The following is a 27,954-nucleotide window of genomic DNA, read 5'->3' as shown; positions in this document are numbered from 1 at the left end:
TTCTACTTTGCGCACTCTAAGCTGGTCCAAATAAAATGATCTTACTCTGTTTTTCCACTATAAATGGTTTATTACATTGTGTAAAAAAAAAAGGCTGTTCTTCAAGATAATCCCACTACCAAAGGACTCTAGCTGCTTCATAACCCACAGAGCTCATGCCTACAGGCACAGTACACAATACACATATTACATGGTGTTATTAATGGCATACATGTTAATTACCAGAGATTAAATACATTTTTCTATTTTAGTGACATGATTAATTACTCATATATCCAGTTAATTCAACAAATCAGAACCCCATTTGGAAACAAATTATTCCAATAAACATATATAGTATATAACTATATATATTACCTGGTAGGTGATGATCAAAAATGAATTAAAATTAAAGTCCTTAGATATGTAGAGAGATGATCAATAAGTAAACACAGCTTAATGTTCCACAACATGAACAATTGAGTACTGAAACCAAATAGACACAGAGTACTGCTGAAATGCCAGAGTACTACTGGAAAACAAAAAAAAAAGAAAAACCTCGATCATCCTCTAATCTAACAAGATCATCTTCCCAAGCATCATATAATGTATCCCACACCCGAAAATTCAGTCGATCAATCTCATCACTTAGGTCTTCAACCTCTCTATATGTAAGAACTCCACAAACCTCACTTTAGTCAGCATCAATGCAAGGCTCCTACAACAAATCAACCAAATATTTCATTGAAAATCACAATAAAAGTAAAGTAAAGCAAACTACTGTAAATCAAATACATTTTTACCTCATCCACATCTCCATCCTCATCAAATGCACTATCTTTAAAACCTCGGATCTCAGTCTACAACCAATCTCGAGCACACATTGATGCCTTAACTGTATTTGAATGTAGGCGACTACAGTGTGGGCTGACAATTCTTCCACCAGTACTAAATGCAGACTCTAAAGTAACTGCGGACACATGAATGGCCAATATATCTCTAGCAATCTCATGCAAAGTAGGATACTTGATCCCATTAGTCCTCCACCAAGAGAGTATATATATATATATCAAATTATCTTGTCCTAGGTAAGACAAACTCTTCCAAATAATTGTGTAGGATGCTTGATCCCATTAGTCCTCCACCAAGAGAGTATATATCAAATTCTCTTGTCCTAGGTAAGACAAACTCTTCCAAATAATTGTCTAAGTCGGACTTACTATATCTTCACTAGTGGAATCAGAAACAAACAAGTCAAACTTTTCCAAATTACTCTACCAAATCATGTGGCCTTGATGAAGATGCAGAAATTGAAGACTAACTCAATTCATGATTAGATGTAGACCTCAATTGATATTCTTTAACCAAGTCATAAGTAAGTATTCGAACCCTTTCAATTTCCAATGAAGCATATATTATCTTGGAAAATTTGATGAAAGTAAATTTCAATCAACTTCGATCATCTTATACCTTGGATCCAACATGGTGGCAATTGTCATAGTCCCATGAATTATATTCCAATACTTGTCAAACTTTGTTGCCATCTTTTCTGCCATTTCTTTCACTAGCTTCTCTCTGATCAGACTCAAGCCACTCATAAATTATCAACTGAATGTCACAAACATGTGGGAAAAATAGGTTGGCTGTAGGATACTTGGTTCCAGAAAAAAAAAACTCAAGTCACTCTATAAAATAATTGCAATTTTTCAGCAATCACCTTTGTCAATGACCAATCAGCATCACTAGGAACACTTCTATATCCACATTGTTTCAAACGAGGAAAAACATCCTTATATATCAATGCAGTGTTAAGCTTAACATATCTGGAGTTCCACCGGTCTTGTTTTGCAATCAAGAACCAATTTCCAAGTGCAGTCAACTTTCAATTGACGAGCTACCTCATCAAATCTTTCCTCTCTTTTTGGGGTGCCTACCCAATTTGCAACACTAGACCGAATAGTGTCAATACTATGAGTAATCACTTCTAAGCCATCTTTAACTATCAAGTCCAAGATATGTGCAATACAACACATGTGAAATAATCTCTCATCCTAGGAAGCATCGATACGCCAATTTTTTGAGGTATTCTGTATCGGATACCATGATAGCACCGATACGCACTAGATACGGGGATACGCATATCCAAAGCATGCTATACGTATCTGTTGACTTTGACTACTCGATATGACGACGATACTCCAGCGATACTTCTCTGATATGGTCAAGATACAGTCTCGATATGTCTGGGGTATTTTTTCAAGTTTTTTGTAAAATTGGGGAGTCTAATCGCAATTTTAGAAACTTTACAAAAATCAGATCATTAGAGCCCTAATTCAAGTATTCAACGCAGCCATCACTATTCATGTGCGAAATAGAAAAGGAAGCCGAGAAACCTGTTTTCGAGCAGCCATCGTCGTCGCGATCTGTGTCTCTGTCGCGGAGGTTAAATATCGTGGAGGTTAGCTTGTTGCTTGCGTAGTTGCGTTGAGTAATCTGGTTAGCTTGCATAGTTGGGTTGGCTTTGTTTGTTTTTTTTATAACTCTGAAATCTAAATAGTATTGGGTTTAGATGATATTTGATTTTTTTTAAAGTTTAAATATATATATTATTTTAATATCCGTATCGGTGCTCTAATTTTTTAGAAATTTACCGTATTGCGTATCGGTGTGGTGTCACGTACGTATTGGTGCCGTACTTGTATCGATGCTTCCTAGCTCTCATCCAACAAAAGTACATGAAGGAGAACTAAGAGTCAATAAGAGCTAGCAAGTCAATCCTTATCATTAGTTGTGCAATCAACTATCTACAGTTAAATTAGACAACTTACGATCAATGTTCCACTTTCTCAAAAAATCCATCAATACCTCAGAAAGTGTTTTAGCATTATGTGGACACAGCACATATACAAACCTAAAATAATAATAATAAAATGATATATAGTCAATAACAAGCATATTGAAATACCAAATTCAATGACTAGTACAATATATAATATAGTCAAATTTCATATTAGTAAAATAATGACAAGCATATCACCAGTGCCGTTCTTGACTTTTTAGAGGCCCCAGAGCGAAAATCTAAAAAGGGCCCTTTTGTATATAAAGAAAAAAATTATAAAATTATGTAGGCATGTTTTTCATTTACTTTTGCTTGAAAATAAAAAATTAAATGATACTTTCATTAAACATGAGATAATATTATAGTTTGTACAAATTTTCAACAAAAAATTTGGGACAATAAATAATTAAAGTTATAGGGCCTTTGGACATACAAGCTTTGAACAAAAAGTAATTTAAAGTTTGAACAAAACCCTAATTTCTTTGGAGACAATGGAGAGGATATGAGGACTAAAGAAGGGATCAAGAGAAACCGATAGTTAATCGAAGAAGAGCATAGAGCTGAAGCCTTAAGAATCGAAAATCTGATCGAATGGATTGTGGAGGAACTTCAATTGAGGAAGAGAAATTAAGTGATTGAGAGTTGAGAGAGTCTGAGATAGTGAGGGAGGGAGAGAGAGAAAAACAAAAAACAAAACCCTTATTCGTTTAATATAAAAAAACCTTTTGACGTTTAAGCTTTTCAATAAAAAAATAAAAGTCTAAAAACTGAATTTAATTATTACTTTAGTTATTATAAATTTAATTTGAGCCTCTTACAAACTTGGGCCTTTTAGATATAAGCCTTGAACACCTTAGTTACTACTTATTAGGCCTCTACATACAATAGCTTTAAATTTAATTTTTTTAATATTATAATATATATATATATAATTGGGCCCCCCTTGAAAGTGGGCCCTGGGTGGGCAGTCGCCCCTCCAGCCCTTGCTCAGGGACGGCTCTGCATATCACAATATAAAATTCAATTACTCATGGAGTTACCTCAAAATTCGACTTTGCAAGATCCATGAATCGTCAATGAAATGTGAAGTGATGGCCATAAATCCCCGGCCTCTTTTGGTTACTTGTTGTCCACATGTCGGTGGTAATTGCAATGCTACTTTTATTCATCTCTATTAACTTCATAGTCTTCTCTTTCTCATATTCAAAAATCTTGAAAATCTCTCTCTTGATTGTGTTTCGAGAAGGAACCTTAAATAAAGGTTGTAAAGCATTACAATACCTCCAAAACCTAAGATGCTCAACTATGGACAAGGGGTACTCATGCAAGATGATCATGCTAGCAAGCTCCTTCTTTGCATTATCTTCATCAAAATTGTAGGCACCAAGTTTAATAGACCCATCTCCCTTTGTGTTTTCTCCTTCTTCCCCTTTTCGTCCAACACATGAAGCAACATGTGCATGCAAAGATCTAGTCCCATTGGTACTCAATCTTTGCACTTAATTTCTTATTACAATGCTTACACACTGCTTTCATATCCTCATTGATTTTTTGTCTTTTGAAATGCTTCCACACGGTCGATTGTAATATTTGTTGGTAGGAGTTTTGATTGAATCTTCCTACAACGATCGACCTGACCCAGAAATTTAAATTTTATTCATTGTGGACTTAAGAAGCACAAAGGAAAGTTGAGTTATGGGACCCATAAAATTTTTCTAAATTAATTTGAAGACAAAAAATAAATGTTTGGGGAATTTCGGAAATTTATTTGAGGATACAAGGATTTATTGAAATTTATTTAAGTCAATTAAGGTCATTTTGGAGTTTAAATTGAGGAAATTAAAAGAGAGACCTTTGTCCCAAAAGTTTTAGACGGTTAAATATATTTTGAGCTCACGAACACGTATGCGAAAAACAGATCACGAATCCGAGTTACGTATGAAAAATTATGTACGGACAACATAAAAAAGAGGGTCGCAATTGAAATTTTAGAAAAAAGCTGGATTTGAAAAGATGCTTGATCAGAAAAGTTGCGCTGGGGTAGGATTGATCCTACAAGAAACAAGCTTACTGGAGGATTGATCGATCCTCTGGTGCAACATTTCAAGGATGGAAAAAAAAAAAAACACGCGTAGGATTGATCCTTCCAGGGGTAGGATCGATCCTCTGGGACCAAAAACTCTTTTTATACATGCATTTTCAAAGATCCTTCTTTAAACCCGAAAATATTTAAATTAATGCTTATGAACATATTTCTAATCACCTAGAATGCATGCATGGTCTCTAAGCCATATTACCTTAATCCTAATAGAAATTGAACATCGAAACTCACCTTTAGGAAGCGCTTCGAATATGTGACTTGAGAATCAACTTTTGTTTCAAACCAACGATCATGTCCATACTTGACTCACTTAAACATTCCTAAGTAGCTTACAACTCGATGATATTTGTCTTTGGAATTTTCCAATTACAAATTTTACACTTACATCCACCTTCTCAATTAATTCTCAGAAATTCAACTTAATTTTAATATATAGCCTCAAATAATTTACTGAAAGCTTCGAAAAATTTCAGAAAAATTGAAAAAAGAAACAACAAGAATACAGATATAATGGGGGTTGGGCTTGGGCTATGAGCAGGCGGCCTATTACAAATTAAGGATGTGATACGGTGGCTGGCCTAATTAAATTGATCGTTTCGTTTTTTGGGATATAAAGCACGTGCAGCATGAGGCATGAAATCAGAAATCAGAAAAACCCTAGAGTAGAGACGATTGGAGATGGAGACGGAGACGGCGGTGGAGATTGAGACTGAGAAGGAGGTAGATGATGATCGATGATAAGTCTCTATATATGTGTAGCACTCAGGATCCAGATTACCGTTACGTTAGAAAATCCAAGATCCAAGCTCTACAGCCACCATGCTTGCCTACTAGATTTCAAGGAAGACTTCAGCATAGGTTTGCCCATCTAGGAGGTCGAAATTTTTTTCTTGTTATTGCCAATTTCACCTCCAAAGAGGAATGCAAGATTGTGAAGACGCGTATTCTGCTCCCAACTTTTGAGTTTTCCTTCTCAAAAAGGGATACAGCATCTTTCTCCACCAAAATACTGGCTTGTCGTACTTTTGAATGCGATTGGCCTCCCGGAAAATCTGATGAGTCCGATTTAAACCTCACCGATCTGCTTGGTTCTTTTCTCTGTAAGTCAGTAACTTCTTTTCCTTTCATCCCTTGGAATTAACCTTTCACTCTTATAACTCTTAATTTGTACCTATCTTTATTTCATCATATTCATATATATATATATATATATATATATAATATATCAAGTACTTTTTAACTTTGCATCATGTGATTCTTTCCATTACAATTATTAAAAACGGTTAATTGGTTCCTATGGGCATTTTCTGCATTGTTAGACTATCAACTAAAATCAATTAGAGTTTGTCAAGTTATGAAGGTTAATGCTTAAGTTGTTCTCTAATAAAAAGACACTTTGTGATTGAGCAGTCATTCAATTAGTAAGTTTTTTTGTTTTTTGTTTTTGTTTTGTAATTATAAAGGGTTAAATGATGCTTGGTTGGATGTGCTTCTTGGATAAGATTGAAGAAAAATGTGGTATGTTGTCAATCCAATACTTCTTTAAATGAGTTTCTGGCCATCACTTCTTCTAGAGGGAGATCATGCACATGTAGAATCCCCATTCACCCACTTATGATACCATGATGATATGTAAAGTTAAAGTTTAATAATTTGTCGTTCGCTAATCCTATTTTCTAATTAACTCTAATGCTAATTTGATATATGACAAGTCCTACAGTTATGTTACTGCAATCTTTGGCTTAGAATATGGTTGGTCCAATTTGGATGGATCAAATCAATTGGATATATAGGAATATTGCTAGTAGTTTAAACTTTTAATACAATAGTGGGCCTTAATACACTGGCATTATAACAATGGCTAAATAAAATAATAAAAAATAAGAATACTCATGTGTATTGTCAAGTCAAACGATTATTTAATTTTCATATGTTACAAGCACTGTGGCAAAAGTGTTGGCCAGATTCCCAATGCTCCACAGGCTGAGTAATTAACCATGGGATCTGTGGTTAATACTTTAAACCCCATAGATAAACTGTGGGTTATAAAATTATAACCTATGAATCATCTTTGCTGTGGGTTATGACCTACTAATTACCACAGAGCTGTGGGTTATGACCTATTAATTACCACAGAGTTTATGCAGTGGGAAAATCACCTATGGTCTATGTCCAGTTTTCTTGTAGTGAATTTGGCAAGATTGCTTTTTCTTTCAAGTTACTAGCACGTACACTTGGTTTCAATTCACCTTGATAATCTATTATGTGTCTCTTCTCAAAAAAAGAAATCTATTATGTGTGCTCACACACACATATGCACACATATGTCTTTGTATCTAATGCTGCTTGACAGGCTAAGCAAAATGGATAACCAACCTGATTATATCCAGTTTGGTTTTAACTTGTGCTAGATGTGGCACTCCCATTTATCAGATTTACATAGGATTAAGTCTTGTCTGTTGTACTTAGGGCCAGTTTGGTCTTGCTATGAGGAAAAACAGTGTGAATTAAAGTCAGCTGTAAAGTAAAATAATTGAGTGTTTGGTAAACTATATTTTCAAAAGTGCTGTGATCGAGTGCAAAAAACAATATCAAAGTGTTTGGTAAATGTTAATGTAAAAGTGTTGAGACAATGTATAATTACTAAAATGGATATGATGCTGAAAGTGCCTTTCACTTATTTGTTTTGTAAAAATAAAATATTTTTTTACTTGTTTTTTAAATTTGTGGCTACAAATTTTATTAACATTAATTTTTTTTAAGAACAACATTATTAAATAAGTATGCCTATTATTTTTTTAGGTATATTATAATTTTAATCGTACAAATAAAATATCATAATTAATTATTACAATATAAAATATAACTAATAATATACATTTTTTTAATTTAAAATAAAAAAATAAAAATTATAGAAATTAAGAAGCGTATTATGGGTAAAATAAAATATTCACTGTTGTTGTGATTCACTACTTGTTTTTTGTTTTTGTTGTAGGGAGTTGAGAATTGTGGAGATAAGCAATTTTTAATTTTTTTTACCAAACATCAAAACTGCTGTAGGTGATTGAGAATTGTCATTCACAGCAGTTTTTGGGTCCTCCACCGCAATCCCAAACGGGGCCTTAGTGAGTGCACTTATAGTCTACTTACATGCCAGGTTGTGATTTATGATTTCTTTTTTTGATCTTACTATTGTTTTACTTGAGGATTTTATCAAGTTATGCTTTTAAATTTTAATTTGAACAGGTAAATTAACAAGTGAATATCTTACTCAAGGACCATGCAGTCAGGAGTCGAGAGAAATGGGACCGTTTTGTAACCTAGCTAGTTAAGTAGTTAATTTGGACTTGTTGGTAACTGTATGTCCAACAGATTTGAATGTGTATATCCTTGCATGTATAACCTAAGTTAATTTGGAATACAGTTCGGTTCGAAGCTTATTTAAATATGTATGTCTAGTTCATCATATGGTTTTCTCAAGGAAAATCAGAAGCAGTGATCACTTGATCTGTATTCAAGACTAGTGTACTCATTGAGTGAGTTTTATATTCATATATATAATTATATGGCCGAAAAGAATGGTTTTGTATTCAGTGGCTAATTTACTAATCACAAATCCCCTTGTCCTCTGCAATTGCTTTGACTCTGTAACATTGAATATAATCATAAACCAAAATTAGAAGAAAAAAATCATGTAAAAAATATATTCTTATTTGATTTGCACTCATGTCGGAGCTTCCATTGAACCCTTTTTGCCTCCCATGCCATTAACCTTTTCTACTTTTTCTCTTTATGCATTTGCGGGCACCCAGATCTTGGTCTCGAGGAGCCCAACAGATTCGGTACCGGTGTTCTTCTTTACGTATTAGAGGACGTACGTACAGTTATATATAATTGGCACATAGAAAAAATTTCAACGAAATATCATGGCACCAATATTTACAAAATCAAAGGCGAGAAAGTGAACCCGAGTTCCAAGAATAACAACATTAAGAGCTTACAGATTGGTTTTGATCATGTATTCTAATTTTCGATGTTAATAACAAGGTTTTTTTTTTTTTTAGGCCGGGGATGTTAATAACAAGGTTTTGTTGTACTAAATACTACCTAGAACCTAGAATATAGGGTCGGCCGTCTAGTTTTCTGTTAAATAAAAAAAATTAAAAAATTCCAAAGTTCCATTTTATCCTTAAGTAAAATTATGAAAAACAAAATCTACTTAAAAAGCGTTTTTACCTTAAGGTGTGTGGTAGTTAGGGGGAGCATAACACTATTAGACATATATGCGCTGTATTCTTTTTTCTTTCTACTAGGTTTTTGTCCCACATGATTTTTTCTAACAAGGTTTTAACGATGCAGCATTATGTTCATCCAACATCATATTAGTGATATTAAAAAATGTTGTACTCTTTTTTCTTTGTTTACATTTTGTTTCACTTATTGGTTTTTCCTAACAAGGTTTTAATGAGACAACTGTTGGTGAACATTCAAAGTGGAGTGTTGTAAATATAGTAACTAGTGAATGAATGTCAACCAAAATGTGTGGATAATGTCCACTAGTTTAGCGGATGAATGTACTACACTACTAAATGTAAGTTTCTATTTGCCTATAAATAGGCATGCATGCTTATGAAGTAATGAAATACACTTGAATCTCTCCCATCTCTTCCATTCTCTTTATTTTTCTCTCTTGTGTTCTCTTAATTTTCATCAATTTTACAACAAATAATATATATATATTTATTTATTTATAGTAGTTACTAAACTCATCAAGGACTATGATAATATTATATCACTTTTTATTATTGATGTTGACAAAATAAATAATTGACCAAACGTGGAAAGAGACAATTCCATTAGAGTTGAATTTTATTGAAAACGTGGAAAAATTGAGCCTAGTTACAACTTAAACACCAAAACAAAAGTAAAGACTTTAAACCTCAAAAGTTACAAATGAGTGTTTGTTATAAAGCGAAATGAAATCGCTAAGTATGGCTCAAGGTTTCTCCTGTTATATATATATATATGAAGCCACAAAATGTGTTTGGTGCATATGGAGATGAAAAACATGAACTTCAAAGTATGCACTCAACTTATTACATTCAATATGGTCTAAATTGTGTTAGTGTAGTCTTTGATAAATAAATTCGAATTCAAAACTAATATCATTGTAACCAGGGTGTTAAATTTCGAAGTTTTCGGTGAAATTTCGCCGAAAATTTCAATTTTTGGGGGTGTCGAAATCGAAACCCATATTTGCTAAAATTTCGGGATGATTTCGTCGAAATTGTCGAAATTATCGAAATTTCGCCGAAATCGTCGAAATTTCGCCGAAATCGTCGAAATTTCGCCGAAATTTCGACGATGCCCATAACCCATTGAATTTGAGATATGGTATTCTGGTTTTGGAGCTGGGTTTTTGGCTTTTTGCAGAAAAATGGAGAGGTGGCAGGGGGGAGATCGAGGGAGAAAGAAGGGTGGCGGAGGGGGAGATCGAGGGAGAGAGAGGCGACGACAGGGGGAGATCAAGGGAGAGAGGCGACGCGGGCGACGGGGCGAGGGCAGGGGGCGACGGCAGAGGGGCGACGGGGCAAGGGCAGGGGGCAACGACGGGGGGAGATGCAGAGAGAGAGAGAAAGAGAGAGAGAGAGAGAGAGAGAGAGAAGAAGAAGAAGAAATGAAGAAAACAGATGGGGGTTGCTGGAGCAGTTGAGCCTCGGGGGAAAAGAAAGGAAAGGGAAATGAAGGAAAGAAAAAGAAGAAAAAAGAAGAAAAAAAAAAGAAAAGAAAAAAAAGAAAAAAAAGAAAAGAAAAAAAGAAAAAGAAGAAAAAAAAAAAAAAGGTTTAGGGTTGTTTGGGGTTTGGGGCCTTTGGGTTAATTGTGAAGAAAAAAAATAGTTTTGAGTTTTGTTCGCCCGTTTTGAAGTTTCGTTTAGTTATTTTTAAACCTTAAACTAGTAAACTATAATATATTTTTTATATAAAAAATAATTTAAAGTACCCTAAAGGGCTTAAACCCTAGTATCATATACCATATCCTAAACAATATAGAATATAGATTATAAAATATATAGGGTTTAGTGTATATATTATAGAGTATAGATAATATACTAATTTCATTTTATACTAATTTTATTTAACAGTATTTGTCTCCAGCGTGCATTATATTTATCTTATATCACATGAAACCTACTATATAATTTGGTTTCTTCAATATTTTTTATCAATTTAGTAGATAATATGATAAATAAACATATGGTAAAGTTTCATTCAAAATTTCTATATTTTGATATCAATTTCCATTATTTCGGTCAAATTTTTGTCGAAATTTAAAAATTTTTGAAATTTCCGTCGAAATTTCTATCGAAATTTCCATCAAAATTTCCTCGAAACCCGAAATTTTATTCCTTAATTGTAACATATTAAATATAAGCTTTTGAAAAACTTATAGAATTATTCTTGAATTGTACGAGGACATGAATGACTGGTTATGCCATCTAGTGTTTAAGGTAAGTTTACAAAGCATGAAATGGGGGAATATGGAGCTTCAGTAATGCTACATTTACTATATTTTTATACCACAATTATATACCACTTTATATGACATTAATATATTAGATACCAAAAATATATATATACAGGCTCCATCTATTGAGGTATACCTCAACTTATTTATGTTGAGGTATGACCTTGTTGGGGCCCACTTGAGTCGTTTTGTGTCGATCTGAACCGTTTGTAAAGATCATCTTCATTGTACAGTAAAATAATAACACATGTGGGATACAAATGTTCGGAAACAATGGTGGGACAATTAGCATTATTTATGGAGCTTAGAGTAGGCTCCGTAGTCTAATAGAGAAATTAGGTAGAATGATCGAGTAATCTAAAAATGTGGTTTGTTATTTGGATAAGAATTCCCAAAAAATAAATAAAAGAAAAGAGAAGAGATATTAAATTGAAATCCAGCCCGGTGTATTAATGGGTGGAGTTGTTGATCTTTCATCAAGGAGAGAGAGATCAGATGAGGTGTCAAAAAATAAATAAAAGAAAAGAAAAGAGAAGAGATATTACAAAGGAATGCAATCCAGCCCAGGTGTAATGGGTGGCTGGCCTAATTAAATTGAAATCGGAAAACCTAGAGTGAAGCTAATCGAGGGGAAAGGGAGGGAGATGGAGTCGGCGGCGGAGATTGAGAAGTCTCTGTATATCTGTAGTACGGTGTTGTTGGATGATGGTCTCCATAGATACGTTATCCACGCCATCAAATTGAGAGATTTATCCATGGATGATGACGACGACGACGATGATGATGATGATGATTCAAGTAGTGCAACAACCAAGTTGCAAAAGTACTCCTCCACGGGGGACAAGTATCTTCCCGCCTGGATGGGTTGCGGTGTCTGGGGCTCACAAATACTTTTGGCGGGGGGCTTCGAGCGCAAACCGGGTGCGTCCGGACGAAATCATAGCAAACAAATACATGTGTTTGAGACTGATTCAACAAAGAATCCCAACCCCAACATCATGTACGATTGCTTTGCGAATTTCCAAAATGGAAAAGCTACGCCCTTTCTTGTTGAGGTGGACGGGAATCTCTATGCACTCTCGGCTGATTGCTTGGACACTGACCATTCTTTTGAGGTATTCCACCGGAATAGCGGGAGATGGTTCACCCTGCAAGACCTTCCATTGAGCCTTTCGTTTCAACCAGACCCAAATTACTCTAATACTTACTTCACTTATGCAGTTGCGGGCACCAAGATCATGGTCTCCAGCCCAAAACATCCGGTGTACTGCTTTGACGTGGCCATGGCCAATCACAACTTGTCCGAATTGCTAAAAGAAGACTGGAGAATGCTCAATTCCATGTGCTCGGGTGGTCCTTTTCCCTTTCAAGGCAGGGCTTTAGTCCTCGACTTGGAGGACGAGGATGAGTATATAATGTTTAGCTATCAATTTGTCAGTGAAGATATAGGTTGGGCTATAGTAGCCGACCGCATCTTCAATGAATCGAGTCAGCGCATCCAAGTTCTGCACCCACCAGAGTTAAGCACCACAGTTTTGCCTGCTCCAGAATTTATGGAACCACTTATGCAGCATAGTTTTGCCCATCTCGGAGGTCGAAAAGTCTGCCTTGTTATTGCCGACTTCACCTGGCGCAAGATCGATCAAAATGTTCCCATATGTGAGAGGGATTGTGGGATGGAGAAGATGCGTTTTCTGGTCACAACATTTGAGTTTTCCTTTTCAAAAATGGCTAAAGAAACTACAGCTCATGCTTTCTCGGCCCAATTCCTGGCTTGTCCTACTTTTGAATACGATTTGTCTCAAGAATCTTCCATAAACATTACAGCCCAACTGCTTGGTTGCTTTGTGCCCAGTAAGTCCATCAGTAACTTCTTTTCCTCCATTCATATTCCATATCTGTTTCATGTCTATTATTAATATTAATTCAGAGCTTTTTTTATTGGGTAATTATAAAGAGTTAACTTATGCTTGGTTGGGTGTGCTTCTCAGTAGAGGATAAGATTGAAGAAAAATGTGGTCTATTTGTGTCAATTTAACGCTTCTTTCAATGAGTTTCCATCACTTATTCTGGAGGGAGATCATGCATATATATGTAGGGACAAGAATCCCCATTGACCCACTTATGATACGTACCATGATAAGTAAGGTTAAATTTTAATTATTTGTCTTTAATTTGCTAATCCTTTTTCTAATTAACTCTAGTGCTAATTGGATATATGGCTAGTCCTAAAGTTAAGTTAATGCAATCTATGGCTTTGAATTTGGTTGGTCCAATTTGGATGGACCAAAAATCAATTGGATGTAGGAATTGCTAGTAGTATGAACATTTTCTAACACAAGTTGAACTCAGTTGCAAATCTAGTATAGAGATCTTTGAACTTAAATTCATTTCGGCAAATTGCTTTTTCTTTCGAGTTACTACGTATACCGCACATTGTTTAAATTCACCTCGATAATTTACTATATTGTACATACACGTACATACACACACATACATCTACACGGGAATTACTTAGGTCTTGAGTTTTGACGACCTTCTCATTCTCAGTACTAATAATTTTATATTATGTGTCAATACATTGAAAGAATAATAGCAATTACTGAATTATGAGATAAACTTATTTAAAAGAAATGACACGTGTTATAAGATTATTGGTACTGAGGATGAAGGTCCTCAAACCTCACGACTGCAAGTATTTCCCACCAACCTGAATATAACCAGCTTGGTTTCAAACTTGTTCTAGATGCGGCCCTCCCATTTGTTAGGTTTATGTAGGATCAAGCCTTGCCTGTTGTTCTTATGATTTATGATCTATGATTGCATAGATGCGGCCCTCCCATTACCAGGTTGTGATTTATGGTTTCTTGTTTTGATATTACTATTGCTTTACTTGAAGATTTTATCAAGTTCTGCTTTTTTATTTTGGAACAGGTAAATTAACAAGTGAGTATCATACTCAAGGACCATGCAGTTAGGAGTCGAGTAGAAATGAGATCCTTTTGTAACCTCCTTAAGTAGTTAATTTGGACTTGTTCATACTGTTTGTCCAACTTATTAAATATGTATGTTAGTGTAGTAAATTTGGACTTGTCTGTGCGGAACTTATTTAAATATGTATGTCTAGTTCATCATATGGTTTTCTTAAGGCAAATCAGAAGTAGTGATCCCTTGATCTATATTCAATGAATAGACTAGTACTCATCCAGTGACCAACCCACTACCTCAGACCTACTCATCTCCGACGACGCCACAGCCACCACGCTCAATTTATCCCATTTCTTCTTATCTTCTTTCTCACAGACCCAAAACTCAAACCTAGACACAAACCCATTTCCATCACTGCATGTTCACTGTTGTACCCTAAATTGAAGATTTATTCTAATTTGAGTTTTCATTCTCAAATTAAAACCACCATCATCTGAACCCCTCTACAGGAAATCACAGGTACGAGATGTATTTTTTTTCAATTTTTTTACTGTTTGGTTTATGCGTTTTTTGTTTAAATCTTTGTGCAAGTTTGTTATTATTTTCTTAAGTTCTCACCACTACAAACGGAACCCCTCTCCACCGAGTCACTAATCCGGCCTCTGAATGTTGAAGATATTTTAGGAAAATTTCAATTTTTAATTTGTGAGTTTTATTAAAAGACATTTCTATTTTCACCTGCATAAATTATTATATTTTCATTGATTAGGTTTGCTCCCTTTGATTTTAAGGTAATTTTTATTTTATTTTTTCTTGCTCTATGTTTGAAGTTTGGTTTTTATGTATTCAAAATTTGGAGATATTTGTTTTTGAGACATATGAGTATATGACTTTGTTTTATTGAAAATTTTGTTTATAAGTGAAAATAAATTAAGTAATGTAGCGTTTCTAGTCCTCTTGCATTACCACATTATCCACTTGCAATACACTACAAGAAAAAACACTTTGGGCGACGAACCTAGTTCCTCTCCCAAAGTTGATTTTCGTTGCCCAAAACTTTGGGCAACGAAACGTGTTTGTCGAGATTTTGGTCGCCCAAACCATGACGCCCAAGAGTTTGGGCGACGAACTTATCAATTTCGTCTCCTAAGGCATGTGGTTTGTCGCCCAAAATTCGTCGTCTAAACATATTTTGGACGACGAATTAGTAGTTCATCTCCCAAAGTATATTTAAGCGACGGAATTTTTCATCGCCTAAATATACTTTAGGCGACGAATTAATAGTTCCTCTCCTAAAGTATATTTAGGCGACGAATTATTTCATCGCCTAAACATACTTTGGGCGACGAATTAGTTGTTCCTCTCCCAAAGTATATTTAGGCAACGAAGAATTCCGTCGCCTAAACCTATTTTATTTTTAAAAAAATTATTATTTTTTTAATTTAATATTTTTTATATCCAAAAATGTATATAACACAAAATTAATAAATTTATATCCAAAATGTATTAATATATTTATACAAAACCTATTTTATTTAATATTTTTTATATCCAAAATGTATATAAACAAAATTAATAAATTTATATCCAAAATGTATTAATAAATTTATACAAAATGTATTAATAAATTTATTCACCCGCTTCGAGTTCAGTCCTTCGAATTGCGTAGATACGGAAGCCGCACCAGATGATGCAGGAGCCGAGGTGCCTATAACTTGACTGTAGTGGTGAGCCGAAGAGGGTTGGACTACAGCATCGGGAGCCGAAAAGGGAGTAGCCTAGACTGCTGCATCAGGAACGGGTGAGGGAGTGGCCTGGACTGCTGCATCAGGAACGGGTAAGGGAGTGGCCTGGACTGCGGCATCAGGAGCGGGTGAGGTATCGGGATCGGGAGTGCATGCCAGCTCGGTGGTCCTAGATGCATGCATTCGCCTTCCACCTTATAATCAAAAAAATTTAACACAACAATTTAACAATTAAACTAAATTCAACAATTTAACAAGTTAACTAAATTTTATAATTACTCTAAATCGCATATTTTACACACGGTGCTGTGCTGCCATCTAAGAGTACATTTTCAAGCTTAAGGTCTCTATGGCAGATTTGCTGCCACAAATGAATTAATTCCTTACTACAATCAACACGTACTACCAAAGATCATGAGGAAAAATAGCAGTATAACAACACATTAACAGAAGAGTTCCAATTTACAGTGGTTCTACAACCAATTAACAACAAAAGAAAAGGTTGGTTAATTCTACATTAGCAATCTACATAGAAGAGTAGCATTTATGGATATACACATAATTCATTACTAACCTCTTTGAATTGAATAATATTTGGATGCTTCAATGACCTGTGGTTCATGATCTCCCTTTGCACATGTTCGACTATCTGCAACACCAAAGAAATGAAAAACAAAAAAACCCAATTCCCAAAAAAATTCCAACATCAAAAAGAAAGGAAAAAAAAAAAAAGGAAGATAAGAGGTGAAGGAGATGAAACAGACCTTCTGGCCTCTCTGGTCCACTTGTCTCCGACCAGCCTTACAACCCCAAAATTCCCAGACCCAATATCCTTCACAATCTCATAAATAAAACCATAAATAAAAAAAATAATAAAAAAAACAGAAAAACCCACAATTTTAAAAAAAAAATTAGAAAACCCACAATCGGGTGGGTTTGCTGCAGGTGGGTTCCGGTGGGGTTGCTGGTCGTGGTGGGGGTTGCTGATGGGGATGGGTTGTTGATGGGGAATCAAGGGAGGCGGAATGGAGAGGGGAGAGAGAAAGAGGAGGCCGAGGAAGGTTCGATAGGGGTGGGGATTGGTTTCGTGGGGATAGGTTTGGTTTCGTGGGGATTTTTTTAGTTTTTGTTAATAATTATTTCATTAATTTTTAAAAGTTTATTTCATTTTTTATTATTATTTTTGTCTATGTGGCATTTTTTTTAAGCCACGTCATTGTGTCACGTAAGCAGTTAATGGCTTAGTGGATGGAAAAGTTGACGGAGGTACCTAAGTGTCAAAAAATGGTAGTTGAGGTACATATATGCAAATTTTTTTTTATTGGGGTACCTAAATGAAAAACAGTGTAAACCTGAAGTACCCACGTGTAATTTGCTCTAATATCACCTGTTGCTACTTGTATTAAAAGCAAAGTATGTATTTAATTTAAAATTAAAAAAAGAATGAGTTTAAAATAGTAATTTAAATCCAATTTGTGATGAATAATCTTAGCGAGAAGCCATCTTCCTCACTAATACTTGAACGTGGCCATCAGTTATAGTGATGAAATGGTAGATTTTAGTGACCAAGATTTTGGTCATTATTTCATGTAACTACTATATCTAACCACCATATTTTAGTGATGAATAGACTTAGTGACGAACAATGTTCCTCACTAAACCGTCATCTACAGTGATGAAATAAGGGTTCTAGTGATCAAAATTTTTTTTTTTTTAAGGATTAAATAGTTCATCACTTATTCAATTCTTTTTAGGGAGGAAAGACTTTGGTCACTAAACATATAGGCTTTAGTCACTTGGTTCTAGTAACGGCGCAGTGACAAATATTTTTTCATCACTCAATTGCTTTAGTGATGAAAAAATGACTTTTAGTGACCAAAATGTTCCATCGTTAGAGCCCAAATTTCGTAGTGAATGGTAGTAAAATGAAAATAAAAAACGTAAATTACTTCAAAAGACAAAAAATCCAAGGTTCTTAACTGGAGATCAACAAAAAAAAATAATTTAAGCTAAAGGTCATTCTATTTGCGTGCGCACATCTAGAGGCGAGAAAAAGGTTACATAGTGCTTAACAAGAATGCTGAGGGCTCAGCATACCAAGCGCTCGATATTTTTGTCGAGAGTTTGGCGGATGCAGATGAACTGCATTTGCAGATTTTAGGTTGCAGATGCATCTTTTTAGGTTATAGATGACATGTTTTAGGTTATAGATGCAACTAATTGTAAATGCAGGTTTTAGGTTGCAGATGCAGGCTGCATCTACAGCTGGCAAGTGCTCGGCAAGAATTTTGTCCTACGACTTAAGTTTTGGGCCGGGTGGACTGTGGGTTAAGTTTATTTCTCATTTTGGCCTTCTTCTTAAATTACCCAAATACAAGTGATAGTAAGAACATCCTATCTCAGACCTACAATTCAATGATAAAAATTATCCATATTTTATTTCGAAACCATTCAAAAATCACTCTTACAAAATATCAGTCAAATTGAAACTGTTTAGCCATTTTATAAACATTAACATCATTTCAATTTTATTTGATGGACTGTATTTGTTTGCACAGTTTCGATGACTAAACAATTACCGATTTAGCTGAGTTTTTGCAAAGATGACCCTTAAGGAGATACTTAAGAAATAGACGGTTCTAATCATTAAATTGCATTTCTGGGTGGTATCTAGAGAGGATATTCTTACTTTTTAAAAATATGAAAATCCTTACTTAAAGCTCCTTAAAAAAAATATATATATATATAATAAGTACCAGTATGATTAAATATCTCATATTTTATGGAGCACTCTGATTTGGTTTTATTGCATGTACATGTACTCGATGGTCACACCCTATTGCATTTAGCAGGCAGGCTAAAAGTTCCTAAATAAGAGTCTCCAGACTCTCCACCTTAATTTATGAAGCACTAATTAATTTAATTAAGTGATTCAAAATATTAATTTGCAAGATTATTAAAGGTCAAATAATCATTTTTGTCCTTATGGTTTTACCAATTATTCAAAATTTTCATTCTTGTCTTTAGTTTCAATTTCGACAATTATACCCTTGTAATTGGTCAACATATGTGCCATTGAAAAATACAATTAATTTTTCAGTGCATGTGAAGGGTAATTTTATCCTTTTGTATGAGGGTTGCTATATGCACTCTCAGCTTCCTCTCATTACACACCCCTCATATTTATTTAGTGAATTGCAATTTAATCCAAAGCCAGATGACCATAAAGGACCGCCCACCCTAACCCAGCCACCACAAATCCTGACCCCACGGCACACCGCCACTATCGCTGGCGGATTTCGGCCTCCCTTTCTCCTTCCCTCTCTCTCCTCTCTCCTTTTCTATATATATGTCTCGCTTCTCTCCTCTATCACTCTCTCTCCGGTCGGCTACAGGGGTCGGGAGGAGAAAAGTGAGATAGAGAAAAAGAGAGAGGGACGGAAAGAAAGAAAGAAAGAGAGGGAAGGAGAGAGATAGGGAGGCTGGCGGGTTGAACCGCCAACAACAATGGTGGTGCACAGTGGGGTCGAGGGTGGGGCGGCTTGGTTTTGTTTTTGTTTTTTTTTTGTTTTTTTTTTGTTTTTGAGTAATGAGGGTATATATTTTAAAAATATTATAGCTATTTATTGAGAAATTAAAAAAAAAAAAAAAAGGGGTGTGTAGTGAGAGGAAGAGGGGTGTGCATATAGCATCCCTTTTTGTATTCCCTTATTGTAATCCGGCCCAACTACCCACACATGCACGAAATGTCAAATTTTCCATGCAAGAATATCTGATGTGGAGATATGCTAATTGCCTTCTTTTTGTGCCATATGTCTTCTCCTGTCAATTTCGTAGTGGAGTCTTTTGATTGAAACCAATCATTTTTTAGATTACCTATTTAAAGATCATGTTTACAACAAATAAATCAAATCGGAAATCATTTAGTCTATTAATTAAATAAATAGACGGTAAACTAAATCACCAAAAACGTGTATTTATTTAATAACAGTTATATGACTAAACGATTTCCGATTTGGTTAATTATTTGTAGAGATACCTTTATAGAGTGATATGAAAAAATGAACGGTTCTAATCATAACACTATACTATTGAATGAAGAGGAGAAGAGAGATGACACAAAGAGAAGGCACAAAAGAGAAGACAACTAGCATTCCTCGTCCACATGATCATGCCATCATCAAATTTGACGAAAAATTAAATTTTTTCCGTCAAATTTAGACATTAACAAACTACAAGGGTATGATTATCGAAATTGAAATTAAAAGTGAAAAAGAAGCCAAACTACAAAAACTAAAAGGGCCATTTGATCTGGCCAAAAATAAAAGGACCATTTGACAAAGATTTCTTTAAAAATAGCATTTCTGACTTCAACTTTTTTTTATAGTTATTCTCAAACTTCACAAATGATAGACTTGTAAAGAAACACTGAAATGATGGATATGCTAGCTTTACAGGAAGATTGAGCCATAAAAAAAGAGCTGAAAGCAACTAGCTAATCAACTCTGGAGCCGTCTGCAGATAACTTTAAGAAAGTCTGAACAAGAACCATATTATTTTCATCATGATGTCTTTGGATTTTAGTGGAAAACTCCAATGAGTCAATGACCAACTTGTGCAATAAACAACTGTAGTTGTCAATTTCATAGTTCAACTTAAACATTGAGGAAGCCCTTCTCCTTGAGGCTTTCAACAGTGTCCCTAAGACTTACTTCCAATGGAAGGAATGATGGATTACTGTAATCATAGAAGCATTTTTAAGAGAAAAATGAAAACAGAGCTGAGAGAGGAAAAATGGAGTAGCTCAATTGCTTACTCACGTTGAGAGTGTGTCCTTATATTCATCATTGTAATTCTGTTACAAAACTGAATGAGATGCGTGAGCCTATTACCTCACTCACTCCACACACACACTTGATCAATCACACAATGCCAACTGTCATACCCTATTACACATTTAATGAAACTCACTAAAATACCACATCAGCACTATTAAGCTACTATGCTAAATCAGACCCGAGAATCAGTGGAAGCTTTACTTCCAACACTCCCTTCTAAAGCTTGCACTGATTTAACTCCAAGTTTGTTTCTCAAGAAAACAAAATGATCCTTTGGAAGAGCCTTAGTGAAAATGTCTGCAATCTGATCTTTGCTTCTGCAGTATAACAAATCTATCACACCTTCCTGCAATGCATCCCTTATAAAATGGAATTTCCTTTTAATGTGTTTCGATCTCTGATGGAACACTGGATTCTTGGTCATAGCTATTGCAGAAGTATTGTCACACATAATGGTAGTTGGTTCCACCTGTTCTTCACCAAAATCTTCTAACACAAACCTCAACCAAATTGCTTGAGTAGTGGCTTCTGCTGCACTTACATATTCAGCCTCTGCTGTGGATAGAGCCACACTATGCTGTTTGACAGAGGCCCATGAGAAAGCTCCACTTCCAAATGAAAAAGCATATCCTGAGGTTGATCTCATGTCATCCTCATCTCCACTCCAATCACTATCACAATATCCAATCAGAATTGGTGAATCCCTTTTCTGATATTGAATGCCATAGTCTAGAGTACCTTTGATGTATCTTAAGACCCTTTTAGCTGTTCCAAGGTGCTTCTCAGTGGGACAATGCATAAATCTAGCAAGCAGGCTGGTAGCAAACATGATATCTGGCCTGGTTGCAGTTAAATATAGCAAACTCCCAATGATTTTCCTATATAACTCCTCACTGGCAGGCTTGCTTCCATCTTCTTTTCTGAGCTTGTCTGAGGTGGCCAATGGTGTTGATACAGATTTGCAGTGTTTCAAACCAAAATTGTCTAGTAGAGTCATTGCATATTTTCTCTGATGAATAAAAATTCCATGCTCTTGCTGAATTACTCCAATTCCAAGGAAATGATGCAGAAGTCCTAAGTCTGACATCTCATATCTTTGCATCATGTCTCTCTTGAATTCTTCAATCAACACTTTATTGTCACCTGTATAGACAATATCATCAACATAGATCGACACCATTAGAGTCCCAAAACTTTCCTTGCATTTCACATATAGTGTAGCTTCACTAGGACTTTTCTTAAAACCACATTCCAGCATATATGCATCTATATTGCTGTACCAAGCTCTAGGGGCCTGTTTTAGGCCATAAAGAGCCTTCTTCAGTTTGTAGACTTTGTGTTCAGCATTTTCAACCACAAATCCATCTGGCTGATCCACATAGACCTCTTCTTCTAATACTCCATTTAGGAATGCTGACTTGACATCAAGTTGATAGAGTTTCCAGCCCCTTTGAGCAGCCAAAGCAATCAAGGTTCGAATTGTGTCAAGCCTTGCCACAGGGGCAAAGGTCTCATTGAAGTCTACCCCTGGTTTTTGAGTGTAGCCTTTAGCTACCAGCCTTGCTTTGTGTTTCTGGATAGTGCCATCAAGGTTCAGCTTGGTCTTGAAGATCCATTTGACCCCCACAATAGGTTTCTCACTTGGTCTGCTAACCAACTCCCAAGTTTGATTTTTCTCTATCATTGCAATCTCATCCTCCATTGCCTTTTTCCATGCCATATCTTTTGCAGCCTCAGCATAGTTCTCTGGTTCAATGACACTGAGTTTGCAGTGTGTAAAAACCTCAGTTAGATTCTTCCACTTCAGTGGTGTGTTGTCATAAGTGTTTGATACTTCAACCTCACTGGTTTCTGTACCTTCAACAACATCTCCTTCTTGATTCTGTGCCTCAGTCTCCATATGTCTACTCTCTGATCTAAGACTTGATCCAGATGAGCTTGGTGACATGGTTGGAGTTTGCACAGCTTGTGTTGGGGTAGAAAACTCAAAAACAGGTTCAATTCCACTTGTCTCATCTTTGTTATCCCAAGGAACAGATACATAGACTGCTTCCTTGCTTTCCCAATTCCACATGCCTGCTTCCTCAAATGTCACACTCCTTGAGACAATAACTTTGTCACTGGCCAAATCATAAACTCTATAGCCCTTTTCCCTGGTCCCATACCCTACAAAGACTCCCTTCTGGCCTGTTTCATCCAGCTTGGACCTTTGCTGAGATGGAATGTGCGTGTAGCAGATAGAGCCAAAAACTCTGAGATGCTTGACACCAGGCTTCCTCCCACTGAACTCCTCAAATGGAGTCTTGTTGTCTAAGGCTTGAGTAGGACACCTGTTTAAGAGATAAACAGCAGTATGCACTGCTTCACCCCAAAACTTCCTTGGCATCCTTTTCTCATGCAACATTGTCCTGGCCATCTCAACTATTGTCCTATTCTTCCTTTCTGCTGTTCCATTCTGCTGGGGTGAGTATGCAACAGTGAGTTGCTTGTCAATTCCCACATCTTCACAGAATTTCACAAACTCATGTGAAGTGTATTCTCCCCCTCTGTCACTCCTCAGTTTCTTCAGTTTGTAGCCACTTTGTAATTCAACCATAGACTTGAATTTCTTAAAAACAGTAAATACATCTGCCTTGAATTTCAGAAAGTACACCCAACACATTCGAGTCTTATCATCTATAAATGTAAGGAAGTACCTGTTTCCTCCCATGGACTCAGTCATAGGGCCACACACATCTGTATGGACCAATTCCAAAGGTTCAGCAGCCCTTCTCACTTGCCCTTTATCAAATGTTGCCCTGTGAGTCTTGCTTGCAGCACACCCTTCACATACATGTATTTTGCCAGTTAACTTTGGCAGACCAATCACCATCTCTTTATCTTGTAATCTTTTCAGACTTTCAAAGTTTAAATGCCCCATTCTTCTGTGCCATTTCCATGTGGAGTCAACAACAGTGGCTTGATTGACCAACATTGGATTGAGACTGTCAAATGAGAAGGGAAAACATCTGTTTCCTTTCATTGGCACAGCAGCAATAAGTTGTTGCAGACTCTCATCACCATAGATTTTAACCATGAAGTCACCAAACACCAACCAATATCCATTCTCCACCATTTGCCCCACACTCAATAGATTTTCATCGAGTCCAGGCACAATCATCACCTCCTTGATGTATCTGACACCACCTTCATGTTCTATGGGAAGAGTACCTTTCCCAGTTGACTTCACCAACTCACTAGTGCCCATTTTCACTTTACATGTCATTGATCTGTCAATATTAATGAGCATAGCCTCATTGCTAGTCATGTGGTTGCTGCAACCACTGTCTAGGTACCAGACCTCTTTGTCCTTGTCAACAGAGGCCTTATGACATGCATAGAACATGGCAGCTGGTTCTTGTACCTGGTTTGCATAATTCACTGAATGTTCCTTCTTAAGTAGATGGCATTCTTTCATCACATGCCCAAATTTACTGCAATTGTGACACCTTACTTTGCCTTTGAACCAACAGTCTCCAAGATGCAGTTTGTCACAGATTCTGCATTTTTGTTTCCCTGCATCACTGTGACTCACTTGCTTTGAGTTTCCTGCAAACTTGTTATCCCACTTCTTGGGCTTGCCTTTCCAGAGCCTTTGATTGTGCTTCCCTCCATCATTGCCATAGGTCCTGCCTTGGCCATTTCGATTTTTGGAACCAATGCTCATGCTAGCAAAGGCCTTTTCAGAATTCTCATCATCCTCTTCATGCCTACTCAGTCTCACCTCATAGCTTTTAAGTGATGCAACAACCTCATGCACAGATACATAATTCATATCAACTGTTCTTTCAATTATCACACACATTGGATCATAGATTTTAGTCAAGCTTATTAAAACCTTTTGAACCAATCTTTGATGTGACATAATCTCACCATACTTTTCCATTCGATTAGTTAGATCAAAGAAACGACTAAAATAAGCAGGAAGAGACTCATTATCTTTCATTTTCATGTATTCAAACTCCTTACGCAAACCTTGTAGCTTCACAGATCTGGCTTGTTCATCCCCATGGTATTCCTCATGCAGCAAATCCCAAGCTCCTTTTGCTGTCTCTTGGTTCACAATTCGAGGGAAAATTGTCTTTGATACAGCTCCCTGAATGATTCCAAGTGCTTTGGCATCTTTCATGTTCTGATCCTCAAGATAGGCACTGATCTCATCGTCTTCATCAGCACCTCCAGCCTCTCCATCTTTCTTCTTCTTCTTAGAGTCAGGGACTGTGATCCCTTTCTCAACCAGCTTCCAAAGTCCTTGAGACTTGAAAATTGTTACCATTCTCACCTTCCAGTAATCAAATTCTGTTCCATCAAACACTGGAGCTCGTAGCTCCATGCTGCCAGATCCAGACATTTCTGAAGGAATCCTTGTGTTTTCTTCAGTTTTTTTTTTTTAAAACTTTCAATCACTCAATCACAGTAGCACGCCCAGCTCAAGATCGAAGCCATGGCTCTGATACCATGATGGATTACTGTAATCATAGAAGCATTTTTAAGAGAAAAATGAAAACAGAGCTGAGAGAGGAAAAATGGAGTAGCTCAATTGCTTACTCACGTTGAGAGTGTGTCCTTATATTCATCATTGTAATTCTGTTACAAAACTGAATGAGATGCGTGAGCCTATTACCTCACTCACTCCACACACACACTTGATCAATCACACAATGCCAACTGTCATACCCTATTACATCATTTAATGAAACTCACTAAAATACCACATCAGCACTATTAAGCTACTATGCTAAATCAGACCCGAGAATCAGTGGAAGCTTTACTTCCAACAAGGAAAGTAACTCCCAAACCTTTTGCTTTCTCCTCCGAAACTTGATATATTGGGCCAGAAGGATTGCCATCCTCACATCTGCCAACAATGACCAAAAGAGGGGGGAAAGAAAACCCTTAAGAATTGAAGATGAGTAGATCAGACCCTATGAACAATATACACTTAATTAATGGCAATGGCAGCCATTTGTGGCATTTTGCAAATGATAACTATCCTTTCAGGAAGGCACAAAGTGGGATAAAGTCCTTGTAAAATCTTAAGAGCCTCGGAAATGTGTGTAACATGTCCAGCAAAACAATATCTTCCACTAGCTGAAGGATCTTCAAATGCTTGAATATGAGCAGAGGCAACATCTCTAACATCAACCAATCTGTAATTTGACGTGGGTATTGCTCCACCTGCATAAAAAGGAAACAAAAATGATTGCTTGCCTCACAAGTAACATTTCAAACACAAAAGGGTCGAAAATATTATAATAGACAATAATTAGAATTTAATAGTCCAGAAGATTGTTGTTGAAGAGATGGAAGAGGAAAATGGATACATCATAAAGATTACAGCATTTTATCATTAAGTACCTTTCAAGCTCCGAATCCTGGAATGCAATACATTAACCCGAGAGGTAAGTTCACTTCAACTAAATTAATTCTAACTGTCGTGCTATTTGCCTCAACTAAATTAATTCTGACTTTCCATCATACTCTGCATTAATCATGTCAAGTAAAAAAGATAGTTTCTGAAGTATACCAGTTATGAGATTCTGAATCACCTCTACAGAGAGATTAAGAATTGGTTGTAAGAGTGGACCAATCACAAACCCTGGATGTATTGTAACCAAGTCAATCCCATTTCCTTTAGCAAATTTCCAAGCAGCCTCCTCAGCTAAAGTTTTTCAAAGCACATACCATTGCTGGAAAAAAAAAAAAAAAAAAAAGTTCATACTAAACAAAGATATACTACTTTGTCTTATGTTAAGTATACCTCCACATCCAATATAACTCCAGGTATCCGATGAATGATTGGCAGACTTTTGAGTAATATACACATAACATGCATCTAATCAATTAATATGTTCTTAATTGAAAAACAATTGAGATTTCTTTTCTATTTTTCATTTCTGGGTGACAAGAAAACTGAGATAGTTTAGTGCTGTATTGCTCTTAGAGTAAGAAAAAGAGAGGTATCAACTGATAGCTAGACTGCAGTCTGCAGATGAGCCCATGATTTGGACAGAATGTGGCTGATTGTGTGCAGGCTCTGGGGCATAACAATTGTAACGTTTCTTGATTTTACAAATAGTTCATCTCTTATATAATTGGATCCAGACCAGTTAAGGTGACAAGATTAAATTTTGTTTCCAGTAGACATGGAAGCATAACAAATTAACAATGAATAAAAGGTGATACTTGGAAAAAGATAAGTATGGGAACGTAAATACTTACCTTGTACTTCTCACAAAGAAGTGGATCCGAATACCATGTTTCATCAACTACCACATCAGACGCCAGAGGTTTTCCACTCATTATTAGTGTAGCCATAGAAGATGTTAAAATCACTCTCCTGACAGTTGGAAATTTTACGCATGATTTCAGAACATTAAGTGTTCCCTTCACTGCAGGGTCAATTAATTCTGCCTGAGATGTGAAGACAATAAGAATCGTTGCAGTTTTTACATGACAAGTTTTGAAATTATTTTGCTTCTCTAAAAAAATGCAAACATACAGATGATCCTGTAATGAGGGAAATAGAATCTACATCAATACCTAAAACAGAATACTAACAAGTATTCTTGATAAGTATTAATCTGTTTCCTTGTGAACCATGTATATATGTTGATTAATTGACATCTAGAATAATCCTTTCAACAAACTCAAATAGCTTTTGTCAGCCAATGGCTAAAGTATCTTGAAACAATATAAGAAGGCTTATTTGCACATTACCCCGACTTATAGGTTTTTTCTCGCTTTGCCCCCTCACATTTATTTGTCTCATATAACCCCCTGAACTTTTATGTCGTTTCCCATACTGCCTAATTCCGTCAACGCTGTCAACACCACCGTTAGAAATGCTAACGTGGTGTCTACGTGGAGGGGTAATTTCGTCTTTTCAGCCACAGAGGACCAATCTTTGCCATGTATGTGCCATGTGGTAATTTGTGGGACCCAATATGCCATGTTGG

The 27,954-nt window shown here is 36.0% G+C and overlaps 1 protein-coding gene, 1 long non-coding RNA gene and 1 pseudogene across 3 annotated transcripts in view; 1 reads left to right on the top strand and 2 right to left on the bottom strand.

The window, feature by feature from the left end:
• Positions 1-27,954, bottom strand: part of LOC147292094 (phenylacetaldehyde reductase-like) — a 30,925-nt pseudogene that overhangs the window by 526 nt on the left and 2,445 nt on the right. Inside the window, exons 3-5 of the transcript XR_015121361.1 lie at positions 27,218-27,409; positions 26,523-26,685; positions 25,992-26,173 (exon numbers count right to left, since the gene is read on the bottom strand). The product of XR_015121361.1 is annotated as a phenylacetaldehyde reductase-like (transcript). The remainder of the gene's footprint in view (positions 1-25,991; positions 26,174-26,522; positions 26,686-27,217; positions 27,410-27,954) is intronic.
• Positions 11,835-15,081, top strand: LOC147292096 (uncharacterized). The gene is made up of 2 exons (XM_086238214.1): positions 11,835-13,299; positions 14,380-15,081. Exons 1-2 carry the CDS (start codon positions 12,090-12,092, stop codon positions 14,421-14,423), a joined length of 1,254 nt encoding a protein of 417 aa, XP_086094340.1. The 5' UTR covers positions 11,835-12,089; the 3' UTR covers positions 14,424-15,081.
• Positions 16,180-17,016, bottom strand: LOC147292095 (uncharacterized). The gene is made up of 3 exons (XR_015121363.1): positions 16,883-17,016; positions 16,693-16,767; positions 16,180-16,312 (listed from the first exon to the last, which is right to left on the bottom strand). It is a non-coding gene; the product is annotated as an uncharacterized LOC147292095 (long non-coding RNA).

This window comes from Dryas octopetala, chromosome 3 (genome assembly GCF_963921425.1).
Source record: "Dryas octopetala chromosome 3, drDryOcto1.1, whole genome shotgun sequence".
Classification (NCBI taxonomy): Eukaryota; Viridiplantae; Streptophyta; class Magnoliopsida; order Rosales; family Rosaceae; genus Dryas; species Dryas octopetala.
The sequence above is the reverse complement of the archived record's forward strand: the minus strand, read 5'-3'. Positions and strand labels throughout refer to the sequence as shown.